The sequence below is a fragment of the Zea mays genome, chromosome 3 (assembly GCF_902167145.1).
Source record: "Zea mays cultivar B73 chromosome 3, Zm-B73-REFERENCE-NAM-5.0, whole genome shotgun sequence".
In the NCBI taxonomy this organism is placed as follows: Eukaryota; Viridiplantae; Streptophyta; class Magnoliopsida; order Poales; family Poaceae; genus Zea; species Zea mays.
Genome location: NC_050098.1, coordinates 199760518 through 199775891, shown reverse-complemented (window position 1 = coordinate 199775891; position 15374 = coordinate 199760518). Strand labels below are relative to the sequence as shown.

At 44.7% G+C, this 15374-nt stretch overlaps 1 protein-coding gene across 1 annotated transcript; it reads left to right on the top strand.

The window, feature by feature from the left end:
• The first annotated feature begins 389 nt into the window (after positions 1-389).
• Positions 390-1156, top strand: LOC109945319 (CLAVATA3/ESR (CLE)-related protein 10). The gene has a single exon (XM_020551174.1). The coding sequence runs from the start codon at positions 451-453 to the stop codon at positions 817-819; it is 369 nt and encodes a 122-aa protein (XP_020406763.1). The 5' UTR covers positions 390-450; the 3' UTR covers positions 820-1156.
• Positions 1157-15374: the final 14218 nt, after the last annotated feature.

Here is a 15374-nt window from a genome sequence, read left to right as displayed (position 1 = left end):
ATTATATATTCCCGTTGCAACGCACGGGCATCCAGCTAGTTATTATATAGATTCCGTAGCAATGCACGAGTATATACTTAGTTTCTTATAAAAAACAATATAAAACGTTAAAAAAATTCATGGGCATTTCACCCTTTAAAAGTGTATTGTGTGCATTCTTAGGCTATCTTCAACAACTTACTTATTCACATCCTTTATTTTAAATTTCACTTATAAATTACATAATCTAAAATATAAAACCATATAAATTAATGTTTTATATGGTCATAGTCCTGTAAATGACGTTGGGACGACTACCGGTAGTAACAGCAACAGTTCACAGCAACACAGGCTTGGTATATATATACGCCCACACTATAGCGGACGATGGCCAAGCCGTCATACTCAGCTTTGCCGGCTGCCGCTATTAAAGCGTACCACCCAAAAACGGAGAGAGGCCGAGCGCCAGTAATGAAGCACTCGCATTGCCTCTTTTTGCTTTTCTTGGTCTCCATCCTCGTGGCCTCGTCGGCGGTCACCGTATCGCCTAACAAGGCGGCGGCACGGGAGAAGGCCTGGAAGGCGAGGGCGCCGGTGCAGCTGGCCGACGAGGCCTTCCTCGCCCGCCTCTGCGACGACCGCGAGCAGCAGCGCCGGCGGGGGCGGCCACCGCGGATCCTCCCGTTGTGCACGCAGCTTCACGCCAGGCGCCAAGCAGGCGCCCACCAGTATCAGCACCTGCCGATGCCGCCGCCCAGCCGCAACGACGAGCAGATAGACCCGCGCTACGGGGTGTCCAAGCGGCTCGTGCCGAGCGGGCCTAACAGGCTGCACAACTGATGATCGCGCGACGGCCGTCAGGTTTTCCTTGCTACCTTTTCTTGTGTTAGTTTAGTTCGAGCCTAGCTTGCGTGCTGCACTGCACGTACGCGTGCGGGCAAGGCTTTCCGATCGTGGATGTATCTTGCATGGCATGGGGGCATACATGCGCCATGTCCTGCATAGTCCTCCGGTTCGCTGAGAAGATGACCGCGTGATGAGACGACGAGACGTTTGGCAGGGCCGGGTGATAAGGGAGGAGGATGAACGCATTCAGCTATATTGCTTGCATCTTCATCATGTACCTTCTATATTTTAGTTTGATTTCGTTTAATTTAAGCTTGCCGCCGAAAGGTTATTTTCTCTGAGCGCATGATCCGCTCATTGGACAGCTGATCGAGTTTCCGTTTTGTTTAACTGTTGATGAAAAGGCAATGCAATGTGGTCCAGCTCTTGCTGTGATGAAAAAGCCGAGTAGGAGAATTAACTTCCCACAGACATCTTGCATTCGTACTAACTGCGCATTTATTCAATTTTAACTCCGTATCGTAGCGATCGCGTTCGTCCCCTTCAGCTCTCAGTGGCAACTACTGCACGTATGCAGTTTGTATGTGGTAGACCGTAGACGGCTGAACTTTGAAGATAGAAGATTTTGTGATGAATTACTTATGTGAAGTGTTATCAAAGGTGTTGTTTGGTTCACATATTTATAATGGGATAGGTAACATTAAACCACGTTTGTTAAAGTTCAACCGTAATCGAATAACATACTAGAAACTGATACCGGTCTATTCAAACTTGTTACCAAGTGTGAATCATGATCGTTGCTATTTATGTTACATTTTCGTGAACTAAACAACATCTGAGATGGAAGAGACGCTTCTATGCAAAGTATCTGACAATCTACGAAAGAGTATTAATCCGATCGAGATAAGTATAGTATTTCTGCGAGGTGATTTCAACATGCACCCCTTTTTCTGTGGGTCTGTCAGGCTATTTAACTCGTTGTTCAGCATTCGTCGAACCATGATTCCATGAGATCAGCTGGACAGGTCTTGGTCGACAGTTCGACACTTCCATAAGTTTGGTCATAAGGAGGGTAGTGGCGGAACCGAATGTTGATGGCATTTTATTCAGGTGTACTGGGTTCAGCACTTTCCAGCTCAGCTCAATCAGGAAAAGCTGCCGCGCAATAAACTGAACTGAGTTTTTTTTACAAGAACAAGCCCCCGTTTGAGAGGCTCCTCTTCAATGGCTGTGGCTCTGGTTTTTGGTAGATCCTGGTTGGTAGGCTTCTCTCTATTTCTACTAGCAAGGAGAAGCCATTTTGAAACCGTATTTAGAGCTATTTGGAAACCTCAAATCTCCTTCGGGATTGAGGTATAAATGAACTGATTTCTACCCCAATCCCCTTCAATCCCGAAGGGGATTTGAGTTTCCAAACTAGCCCTTAAATGGGGGAAAATACGTTAGAGTCATTTTAGAGGGGTCACGTTTTTTTCTTGTCTAAAACGACTGCGACTCCTTCAGAAAAGCCTCTAAAGGAGGAGACCTACCAAATAAATATAAACTAAACTGGTCTTCACAAAACCATACATCTTAAGCTTCTCCTCCACCCCAAACTCCCAAAACCATATAAATTACTCCCTTCATCCCAAAATAAAATTCGTTTTAGTAAATTAGGAGATCCATACAATATATACTTGATGTATGTGTTTCGTATATGTGTTTATATTCATTGTCTATTTAAATATAGACATAAAAATCAAGAGCTAAAATGACTACTATTTTGAAACGGAAAGAGTACTTCATTGTGCTAGATTGAGATGAGCTTAAAGGCAAATTTTCCTTGTTTTAGTTCATAAAGTTCTAGCAGAGGCTTAATAAGATTTTGAAACCGCGGAAAAACTCTAAGGCCCCGTTTGTTTCCTTTCATTTTAAGGAATTGGAATCTTACTATTGGAATAGGTTATTTTTTAGAATGTGACATTCCACCACTTTCCAAAGTTGTTATATAAGCCTATCTCAAATTCATGGGGTGAGAGATGGAAATTGATTCTATAGATTTACATGCTATTTTTCCAATGTATAACTTATAGCACACTCTTCTACTTGCTTCGTTATAACATGAATGTAGTATATAACTATCTCTCTCATATGATTTAAGATAATATACAAATATATTACATATATAAATATATGAACTTAATTAGTTTTGTATAAATTATAATTATTAAAATGAAATTCAATTCCAATGAAACAAACGGGGCCTAAGGGCTTGTTTGAAAAGTGAGGAATTCTAGCCCCTTAATCTCCTCCATTTCCCTTGCTCCCAAACAAGCCATAAGGACTAGTTTGGAAACTTAATTCCCCTCCAGAATTCTCGAGGATGGACAGGAAAACTAGCTCATTTTCACTCAATCATTAGGAATCTCCGAGGAGATTTAAGTTTACAAACTAGCACTAAACTTTTAAAAGATAGAAGGAAAAAACCCCCAAAGTTAAACCATGGCAAAAAAACAATATTAGGAATATATTGGTCATGATGTACGCTATTATAAATGTTGAATGATAAATAATCGATGACTTGTACTGTAGGCGTTATTCGAGCTAAACAGACACTCAAATATAAAAAAACTTCCATTTAAATGAGATAATCGGTTGATTGTACAAAACAACATACTATCCTATATCGTTTAAATGGTATCTAAATGTGCTGAACGACTGCTTAGGTGAACAACATCTAAAAGTTGAAAAACTAGATTTAGCTCTAGAAAATAAGAGAAAATATAAAAATTGTGAATGCCTAAAACATTTTGGTCGACGTCTAAATGTGTTAAAAACTTTTTATGGCAAATACATGAAATGTAGCCGACACTAATACAACATATATTGACAATGAATGCAATCATGCTTGTTGAGTCTTATATTTTTAGTTTATATAGTTTGGAAAAACATTTAGACATCAATAAGATTGTTATTGTCATAGAGGAGATCCTCGGGCCGGGTGGCGGAATGCACCTGCCCTGATCCTAAGGTGTGGAGGGAGCCTAGAAGTTTGCCTGATCGAATTGATGAACACAAGAACACAACGGTTTAGTGTGGTTCACGTTGCCAGAGCGTAATACCCTACATCAACTATGAGTTGGATTGCTTCTGAGCTTGAGTGTCGATGGTTTGAGTGTCTGAGTTGGGTTTTGTCCCCCTGCATCGTATGTGCTCTCCTTTTATAGTCTAAGTGAAGCAGTGGCAGATCCAGGAATTGATCAAAGGAGGGGCTAATAAGCCGGTCAATTGTGGCGCTGGTGGCCTGGCGTCAGGTGACTAGTACCTTGTAGTGGGCATCCTAGCCGATTAGGCACTACCGTCTGTCAATCTAGAGCCTAGTTGTGGGTGCCTATCGATCGTGGATGTGCCATGGAGGAGATGGAGGACAACCGCCAAGCAAATAATGACAAGCCGACAAATAACGGGTAGCGCAAGCGCTAGACATCGGGCGGCTAAGGTTAGGACATAGACTAGGACAAGGACGGTGTCGTGATGCGTGTGTGTCAGATGGGGACATTTAATCTTTTATCATCTTTATGGATGGCACTAAGTTACTTGTCATTGGCAGTTGAGTCATTAATATAGCATTTTATGTAACATCCATTTTGTAAAGATGGCAAAATATTAGATTATCCTATTAGATACAGGCATAGTTGATATGTGATGGATTAGGATTATAGAGTAAGACATTTAGGCTAGCTTGAATACATGTTCTTAGACTTTGAATCCACGACCGGGTGGGACTGCAACCCCGACAACCTCCCCTTTACATCCGCCCCTAAAGGGGAGCACACATAAGGGAGCTGGACCCCGACAAGTGGGCCCAGTGTGCTTGTCTTAAACACATACTGCCCAAAGCTATAAGTACAACGATGGGATGAGATCTTACCTCCCGACTATCATGATGACTCCACGATCAGGTATGTTCTCCCTGTCTATCGTCCTATGTCTGCTTTGGAAACCATCCAGCATGTTGATGTTGCAAGGATAGGGTGTGTTGATGTATGTATGAATTAATGTGATATCTTCGTGTTGTCACATCCGGCCTGCGCAACAGCGGGCGTATCATGTGGCCGAGCGGCACCTCATGATGACATTGCTCATATGCCCGAGATAAATGCATCGGTAACTCGCGTTATCTTGAACGGACATTAAATGCGTGCAGCGTAGGCATGCCGTTGTGCGCCTTGGAAACACGCGAGGCAGCCTTGTCGGCTTGTACGGCCTGTCACGCTATGCGACCTACAGAGCACGCTTCGGGCGCCTTGCAATAAATGCGGACAATGTGGTTGCAAGTGGAGAGTTTACTTCGAGACGAAGGGTTGTGCTACGCGCCCTAGGGCCACATGGCGACTCCAGACCCCTGCTTTCACAGATCGTGCGGGCCAAGGGCACGCTTACAGAGCAAGCCTCGGACTCACACCTTTTGGGGTCCGGGACTCAATGCCTCAGGTCTAGGCGTTTACACACGTCAGACCAGGGCCTACCCCGTGTGGACTTTAGTGGTGTTTGCGGGGATACGAGCCTCAGCCATGGGGGTCTAGACCCGTAGGGGTAGCCCTAAGTGCACACCAACTAAGTACACATGGAGACATGGGGCATGCCTACTTAGTTTCTTAGCGTATAGTTTAGAGTTAATCGTGCAGGAGTCTGCCTTGAGGCAGTAGTAGTGGGTACCCCAGATATGAGATATCGATAGTGGCCCATGGGACCACCTTAGGTGAGGTTTCTAACCTGCATGTGAACGACAATATTGCTTCTAGCGACCTAACTGTGATAATTATAGGTGGTCGTCACTTGGGATTTTGCGCGGTGATCCGAGGGTGTGTGCGGGAGAGTCTACCTAGATAAGGGCCCACACTGTGCACTGCGGTTACCTTCCCCGCATTTGCTTCATCTCCAAACAATCGTGCCTCTTCGCCCTTTGCTTGCGGCGCCACCAGTGCCATGGCTTCCCTCGTTCATCCTCGCCGGCTCCAAACCCAAGGCAACCTTGACAAGATGTGTTGTATGCTTGGGTGGACTTTGCTAGAGTGCGCCAGCGAAATCTATGCGGGGATGCTACCACTGTATGCCTTGTAGCCATGGGAGTTTGTCCTTTTCGTCTCCTGCATCTCTTCTGAGCTTGCATTGCCAATTTCCTCCTTTATGCTACTACTGGATGAGTATTGCCTCCAGCTTCAACACCTTACCCCCACTACATCCTCCAGGTGGCCATCTTTGTCCACTTGTGCGAGATGTTTGTGGGGGTGCATCCCTGCACTTCACATTTCCGCCACATCTTTGTGTTAGTAAAGTCGGGGAAGGGCAGGGATGAGCTTGGTGCCTATTGTTTCTAGACGAGCCCGATTCGTCCATTTCCTACATCAAGACCCTTGCTAGCTGGGAGTGGGAGGATTGGAGACACGATTGGGTGATTGCCATGAATGCCTCGTCTTGCCAATAGGGGGCGGCCACATACCGCAAGTTCTAGAGGGGCATATTGCCTCTACTGGCGACATTCGACCCTGCAAACACAAGGTTGACTTGTCCCTTATGGTTTGGGTTAATGATGAGTGATTGTTAATGGGTAGCTGAGAGCACCTAGAGGGAGGGGGTGAATAGGTGATCCTGTAAAATCAAAGACTGAATGGCCACAAACTTGATTATATAGATGTTAATTCAAGTTAATCAAGTTGTTATGAAGCGATCTTCTTGTGAACACAACAATCACCAAGAAAAGCAATCACAAGAGACACGTGATTTATCCCGTGGTTCGGCCAAGTAACACTTGCCTACTTCCACGTTGTGGCATCCCAATGGACGAGGGTTGCACTCAACCCCTTTCAAGTGATCCAATGATCAACTTGAATACCATGGTATTTTCCTTTAGAGTATTTTTCTCGTTTGCGAGGAATCTCCACAATTTGGAGTCTCTCGCCCTTACAATAGAGATCACAAAGACGTACAAGAGTATGGGAGGGAACACACACAACACTGGAATCCGCAGTACACACACGCACACAAGCCAAGACTTGAGCTCAAAACGCAGCACTGGGAGTTCACAACTCAAACGGAGCTCAAATCACTAACACAACGAATCAAATGCATGGAGGCGGAGTCTGGGAGTCTTAGGATGTTTCTTGAGGGCTTGGTTGTATGCTCCATGCGCCTAGGGGTCCCTTTTATAGCCCCAAGGTAGCTAGGAGCTGTTGGAGGCCAACTTGGAAGGCCAATCTTGCCTTCTGTCGAGTGGTGCACCGGACAGTCCGGTGCACCACCGAACAGCCACTGTTCATGTCTGGTGCGCGATCTCCTTCCATATCGGGCGCATCCGACCGTTGCTCCTCGGGGCTGCTTGGCGCACCGGACAGTTCGGTGCACCCAGCCGACCGTTGGAGCTGGTCACGTGTCGTGCGTTGATCGTGTGGACGACCGTTGGCTCACCGGACAGTCCGGTGAATTTTAGCCGTACACCTCTGTCGTTTCCCGAGAGCAGCCGGTTCACCGTCAGCCAGCCTGGCGCACCGGACACTGTTCGGTGCACCACCGGACAGTCCGGTGTGCCAGGCCCGAGCTGATGTTGGCTGCTCATAGCCAATCCTTTTCCAAATTCGTTTCTCTTTTCTCTGCACTGTTTCTAGCACTTGGACAAACATGTTAGTACTTAAAAAACAATTCACTAAGTCTAGAAACTTACCTTGCCTTTGATTTGCACTTCTTGCTCACTTAGCACATAAAAGTTCAAAACATTTGTGTTGGGCATCTAATCACCAAAACAATTATAGAAATGGCCCAAGGGCACATTGCCCTTTCAATCTCCCCCTTTTTGGTGATTTATGCCAACACATCAAAAAGCAACAAGAGGAGTGCAATATCAATTCAAATTGAAGACCAAATACCTTTTACCTAGGATTTGGCATATTTGGATCACTCTTTGCCACCACTTGGTTTGTTTTTGCAAATCAAATTCATTTTCCTATCTCTAAGTCAAACAGCTTGTTTGGGCACATAGAGATATTCCAAGAGTAAAATTGATCAAGTGCCCGAAAACTCCCCCTTTTCCCATAATAAAAAATTCTCCCCCATAAGAGACCAAATTTTGCAATAAGATAATTTTGGGGAAAATGCAAATTCTAACTCTACTGTTTTTGAAATTCACAAGTGGTTGGCTGATCCATTTGCTTTGGCCTTAATTTCTCCCCCTTTGGCATTAAGAACCCAAACGGAGTCATTTTTGGCCCTTTAACCCCATTGCTTCACAAAAAATGTCAAATAATAGCAAAAGGGCAATGAGAGCCTAAGTACGAACTTGGAATTAAATACACTAATACCGGAGTGCAGTGGAAGTCTTTGCATCGTCCAAGTTCACTTTCCCTTCCAATGTACCTTCGAGACTACATCAAGTGTACTCAAACAAACACATTAGTCTCAAAGGGATCAAGTTGTAGCATATCTCCCCCTAAACATGTGCACATCGGACTTGTGAGGTCCGGGAGACTTGTACAACTTAAGCACCATAAATAAACAATAACTGATTTAAATGCATAAGGTAACATGATTAAAGGCATAGAACACATGTATGCTATAGATCAATCCAAGTTACGCGAATCTAAGACATTTAGCTCACTACGCAACCTGCAAAACCTTTTCTCATCTAAAGGCTCAGTAAATATATTGGCTAGCTGGTTCTCGATGCTAATATGGTACACATCGATATCTCCCTTTTGCTGGTGGTCTCTCAGGAAGTGATGCCGGATGTCTATGTGCTTAGTGCAGCTGTGTTCAACAGGATTATCCGCCAACCGGATTGCACTCTCATTATCACATAGGAGTGGGACTTTGCTCAGATTGTAGCCAAAGTCTCGGAGGGTTTGCCTCATCCAAAGTAGTTGTGCACAACACTGTCCTGTGGCAACGTACTCGGCCTCAACGATGGATAGGGCAACAGAGGTTTGTTTCTTGGAACTCCAGGACACCAGGGACCTTCCTAGAAATTGGCACGTCTCTGATGTGCTCTTCCTATCAACCTTGCACCCAGCATAATCGGAGTCTGAGTATCCAATCAAGTCAAAGGTAGACCCCTTCGGATACCAGATCCTGAAGCAAGGCGTAGCAACTAGATACCTAAGAATTCGTTTAACGGCCACAAGGTGACATTCCTTGGGGTCGGATTGATACCTAGCACACATGCATACACTAAGCATAATGTCCGGTCTACTAGCACAAAGGTAAAGTAATGAACCTATTATTGACCGGTATGCCTTTTGATCAACAGACTTACCTCCTTTGTGGGCTTACCGTCCTTCATCCCAAACCTCTTGAGAAGATCCTGAGTGTACTTCGTTTGGGAGATGAAGGTGCCGTCTTTGAGTTGCTTCACTTGGAATCCAAGGAAGTAGGTCAACTCGCCCATCATTGACATCTCGAACTTATGCGTCATTACCCTGCTAAACTCCTCACAAGACTTTTGATTAGTAGAACCAAATATTCTGTCATCAACATAAATTTGGCAAATAAAGAGATCACCGTTGCAAGTCTTTGTGAAAAGAGTGGGATCGGCTTTCCCAACCTTGAAAGCATTAGAGATAAGAAAATCTCTAAGGCATTCATACCATGCTCTTGGGGCTTGCTTAAGTCCATAGAGCGTCGTAGAGAGCTTGTACACATGGTCGGGATACCTGTCATCCTCAAAGCCAGAGGGTTGTTCTACGTATACCTCCTCCTTGATTGGCCCGTTAAGAAAAGCACTCTTCACGTCCATTTGAAATAGCCTAAAGGAATGGTGAGCGGCATAGGCTAACAAAATTCGAATTGACTCTAACCTAGCCATAGGAGCAAAAGTCTCCTCGAAATCCAAACCTGCGACTTGGGCATAACCTTTTGCCACAAGTCGAGCCTTGTTTCTTGTCACCACCCTGTGCTCGTCTTGCTTGTTGCGGAACACCCACTTGGTTCCCACAAAATTTTGCTTTGGACGTGGCACTAGGCTCCAGACTTCATTTCTTTTGAAGTTGTTTAGCTCTTCCTGCATGGCCAACACCCAGTCCGGATCCTGCAAGGCCTCTTCTACCCTGAAAGGCTCAATAGAAGAGACAAACAAGTAATGCTCACAAAAATTAGCTAATCGTGAGCAAGTAGTTACTCCCTTGCTGATGTCACCCAGAATTTGATCGACGGGGTGATGTCTTTGGATCGACGCTCGGACTTGAGTTGGAGGGGCCCGTGGTGCTTCTTCCTCCATCACTTGATCTTCCTATGCTCCCCCTTGATCCTGCCCTTCTTCTTGAGGTACCTGTACATCGTCTTGAGTTGGGGGATGCACCATTGTTGAGGAAGATGGTTGATCTTCTTCATGTGGTTCCTGTGGTCACACATCGCCTATCACCATCATGCGCATTGCGGCCGTCGGAACTTCATCCTCATCTATGTCATCAAGATCAACTTGCTCTCTTGGAGAGCCATTAGTCTCATCAAATACAACATCGCTAGAGACTTCAATTAATCCTGATGATTTGTTGAAGGTTCTATACGCTTTTGTATTTGAGTCATACCCTAGTAAAAACCCTTCTACTGCCTTGGGAGCAAATTTAGAATGTCTACCTTTCTTCACCAGAATGTAGCATTTGCTCCCAAATACACGAAATTATGAGACATTGGGTTTGTTATAGGTAAGGAGTTCGTAGGAGGTCTTCTTGAGAAGGCAATGTAAATAGAGCCGGTTTATGGTGTGGCAGGCTGTGTTCACAGCTTCCGACCAAAACCGCTCGGGTGTCTTAAACTCTCCAAGCATCATTCTCGCCATGTCGATTAGCGTCTTGTTCTTCCTCTCTACCACACCGTTTTGCTGTGGTGTGTAGGGAGCGGAGAACTCGTGCTTGATGCCTTCCTCCTCAAGAAATCCTTCAACTTGTAGATTCTTGAACTCGGACCCATTGTCGCTTCTTATTTTATTCACCTTAAGCTCAAACTCATTTTGAGCTTTCTTCAAGAAGCGCTTTAGGGTCCCTTGGGTTTCTAACTTATCTTTTAAAAAGAACACCCAAGTGAAGCGGGAAAATCATCAACAATTACAAGACTGTACTTACTTCCCCCGATGCTTAGATAGGCAATAGGTCCAAAGAGATCCATGTGAAGGAGCTCCAGTGGTTTTGATGTTGTCATCACATTCTTGTCGTGATGAGTGCTTCCCACCTGTTTCCCTGCCTGACATGCTGCACAAGGTCTGTCTTTCTCAAAACAGATATCAGTTAGTCCTAACACATGATCTCCCTTTAGAAGCTTATGAAGGTTCTTCATCCCAACATGTGCTAGACGGCGATGCCAAAGCCAGCTCATATTAGTCTTAGCCATTAAGCATGCATCTAGATCGGCATTCTCTTTCGAAAAATCAACTAAATAGAGCTTGCCGTCTAATACACCCTTAAAAGCTAATGAACCATCACTCCTTCTAAAAACAGATACATCTACATTTGTGAATAAACAATTATAACCCATGTTACATAATTGACTCACAGATAACAAATTATACCCAAGCGATTCAACTAAAAACACATTAGAGATAGAATGCTCAGATGTGATGGCTATCTTTCCTAAACCTTTGACCTTGCCTTGGTTCCCATCTCCAAAGATGATCGAATCCTGGGAATCCTTGTTCTTGACGTAGGAGGTGAACATTTTCTTCTCCCCCGTCATGTGGTTCGTGCATCCACTGTCGATAATCCAGCTTGAGCCCCCGGATGCATAAAACTGCAAGGCAATTTAAGCCTGGGTTTTAGGTACCCATTTCTTGTTGGGTCCTACAAGGTTAGTCACAATAACTTCTGGAACCCAAATACAAGTCTTGTCTCCCTTGCATTTGGATCCCAATTTTCTAGCTACAACTTTTGCATTCTTACATGAAAGTACAAAAGAAGTATTGCACGGATGATAAACAGTAGTAGGTCCATTGCAAACTTTCCTTGAAGTATGAGAAGTAGCATAATTTCTCCTAGGCCTACTTCTACCATAATCATAAGTAGAGCTAGAAGCAACCATAACATGAGAAGTATGATAACCAGGTAAAATAGCATGATCATAGCATCTATCATTATGAGCGTGCCTATTAAATTTCCTATCATACATATAGGCATGGTTCTTTTGAGAACTACTAGCCATAGGGGCCTTCCCTTTCTCCTTGTTGAGAACGGGAGTCTTTTGGCTTGTTAAGTTCTTGGTTTCCTTTCGAAAACCAAGTCCATCCTTAATTGAGGGGTGTCTACCAATGGTGTAGGCATCCCTAGCAAATTTTAATTTCTCAAAGTCATCTTTGCAAGTCTTAAGTTGAGCATTAAGACTTGCAACCTCATTGTTTAATTTAGCAATAGTGATATCATGTTCATCAAAATTAACATCTTTACACCTATTGCAAATAACTACATGTTCTACACATGAACTAGTTGCACTTGCTTTCTCTAGTTTAGCATTTAATTCATCATTTAACTCCTTTAGACTAGAGACAGATTCATGACTAGTGGACAACTCAGAGGATAGGATTTCATTTCTCTTAATTTCTAGAGCCAGAAATTTTTGAACACTAATAAATTTGTCATGCTCCTCATACAAAATATCTTCTTGCTTCTCTAGCAATCTATCCTTTTCATTAAGGGTATCAATTAATTCATTAATTTTGTCTACTTTATTTCTATCTAAGCCTTTAAACAAATCAGTATAGTCTACTTCATCATCAGATGATTCTTCATCACTAGAAGAAGAGTACTTAGGAGTATCTCGAATACGTACCTTCTTCTCCTTAGCCATAAGACATGTATGACGTTTGTTGGGGAAGAGTGAAGACTTGTTGAAGGCCGAGGCAGCCAATCTTTCATCGTCGGAGTCGAATGAAGAGCAGTCAGAATCCCATTCTTTTCCAAGATGCGCCTCGCCCTTCGCCTTCCTGTCATTCTTCTTCTTCTCCTTCTTCCCATGTCTTTCTTGTGCCTGGTCATTGTCATTATCGGGACATTGAGCAATAAAATGACCAGTCTTACCACATTTGAAGCAGGAGCGGTTTCCCCTTGTTTTATTCTTGTTGGGGTACTCCTTGCGTCCTTTAAGCGCGGTCTTGAAGCGCTTGATGATAAGCGCCATCTCATCTTCATTGAGCCGGCAGCCTCCACTTGTGCTACCTTGCTTGGTAGCGTCTCTTTGCTACTAGTTGCTTTGAGGGCAACGGGTTGCGGCTCATAGATGGGCAGTGGACCATTTAACGCATCATCCACGTATCGCGCCTCTTTCACCATCATGCGCCCGCTCAAGAATTTTCCAAGTATCTCTTGGGGCGTCATCTTGGTGTACCCGGGATTTTCACGAATAAGATTGACAAGATGGGGGTCAATAACGGTAAATGACCTAAGCAAGAGTCGGACGACATCATGATCCGTCCATCTTGTGCTTTCGTAGCTTCGAATTTTGTTGACCAGGGTCTTGAGCCTGTTGTAGGTTTATGTTGGCTCCTCTCCCCTGATCATCGCGAACCTCCCTAGCTCGCCCTCCACCAGTTCCATCTTGGTGATCATGGTGGCATCATTTCCCTCATGTGACATCTTGAGGGTGTCCTAGATTTGTTTGGCGTTGTCCAAGCCGCTAACCTTGATATATTCATCCCTGCACAAGGATGATAGCAAAACAGTCGTGGCTTGGGCATTTTTATGAATTTGTTCATTTATAACAACAGGATTATTCGTACTATCAAAATGCATCCCATTTTCCACAATTTCTCAAATGCTAGGATGGAGAGAAAATAGATGACTACACATTTTATGGCTCCAAAATGAGTAGTCCTCTCCATCAAAGTGTGGGGGTTTTCCAAGAGGAATGGAAAGTAAATGGGCATTTGAACTATACGGAATACGGGAATAATCAAAGGAATAGTTTTGATTAACCGTCTTTTTCTTCGACGAAGAGTCGTCGTCGTCCCTTGGTGAAGAAGATGATGCATCACTATCGTAGTAGATGATCTTCTTGATGCGCCTCTTCTTCTTCCTGTCCCTCTTCTTGTGACTCGAGCCTGAGTCAGTGGGCTTGTCATCTCTTGGCTCGTTGAAGAGGGACTCCTCCTTATCGTTGACCACCATCCCCTTACCCTTAGGATCCATCTCTTCGGGCGTTTAGTCCCTTAGATGAAGAGTACGACTCCGATACCAATTGAGAGCACCTAGAGGGGGTGAATAGGTGATCCTGTAAAATCAAAGACTGAATGGCCACAAACTTGATTATATAGATGTTAGTTCAAGTTAATCAAGTTGTTATGAAGCGATCTTCTTGTGAACACAACAATCACCAAGAAAAGCAATCACAAGAGACACGCGATTTATCCCATGGTTCGGCCAAGTAACACTTGTCTACTTGCACGTTGTGGCGTCCCAATGGACGAGGGTTGCACTCAACCCCTTTCAAGTGATCTGATGATCAACTTGAATACCACGGTCTTTTCCTTTAGAGTACTTTTCTCGTTTGCGAGGAATCTCCATAATTTGGAGTCTCTCGCCCTTACAATAGAGATCACAAAGAAGCACAAGAGTAAGGGAGGGAAAGCAACGCACACAACACTCGAATCCGCAGCACACACACGCACACAAGCCAAGACTTGAGCTCAAAACACAGCACTGGGAGTTCGCAACTCAAACGGAGCTCAAATCACTAACACAGCGAATCAAATGCGTGGAGGCGGAGTCTGGGAGTCTTAGGATGTTTCTTGCAAGCTTGGTTGTATGCTCCATGCACCTAGGGGTCCCTTTTATAGCCCCAAGGTAGCTAGGAGCCGTTGGAGGCCAACTTGGAAGGCCAATCTTGCCTTTTGTCGAGTGGTGCACTAGACAGTCCGATGCACCACCGGACAGCCACTGTTCATGTCCGGTGCGCGATCTCCTTCCATATTGGGCGTAGCCGACCGTTGCTCCTCGGGGCTGGTTGGCGCACCGGACAGTCTGGTGCACCCAGCCGACCGTTGGAGCTAGCCACGTGTCGCGCGTTGATCGCGCGGACGACCGTTGGCCGCTGGTGCAATTGTCTCACCGGACAGTCCGGTGCACCAACGGACAGTCCGGTGCACCACCGGACAGTCCGGTGAATTTTAGCCGTACACCTCTATCGTTTCCCGAGAGCAGCCAGTTCACCGTCGGCCAGCCTGGCGCACCGGACATTGTCTGGTGCACCACCAGACAGTCCGATGTGCCAGGCCCGAGCTGATGTTGGCTGCTCACAGCCAATCCTTTTCCAAATTCGTTTCTCTTTTCTCTGCACTGTTTCTAGCACTTGGACAAACATGTTAGTACTTAAAAACAATTCACTAAGTCTAGAAACGTACCTTGTCTTTGATTTGCACTTCTTGCTCACTTAGCACATACAAGTTCAAAACATTTGTGTTGGGCATCTAATCACCAAAACAATTATAGAAATGGCCCAAGGGCACATTTCCCTTTCAGTAGCGTCTTGGGTCGAGTCATAGACTGACTAAGGTGTGAGATTATGTATGTGCAACCATGTTGGTCGGCTTGTGGTGTGCACGG

Coding starts and splice junctions, on each gene's coding strand:
- LOC109945319 (XM_020551174.1), top strand. CDS start 451: ATGAAGCACTCGCATTGCCTCTTTTTGCTTTTCTTGGTCTCCATCCTC.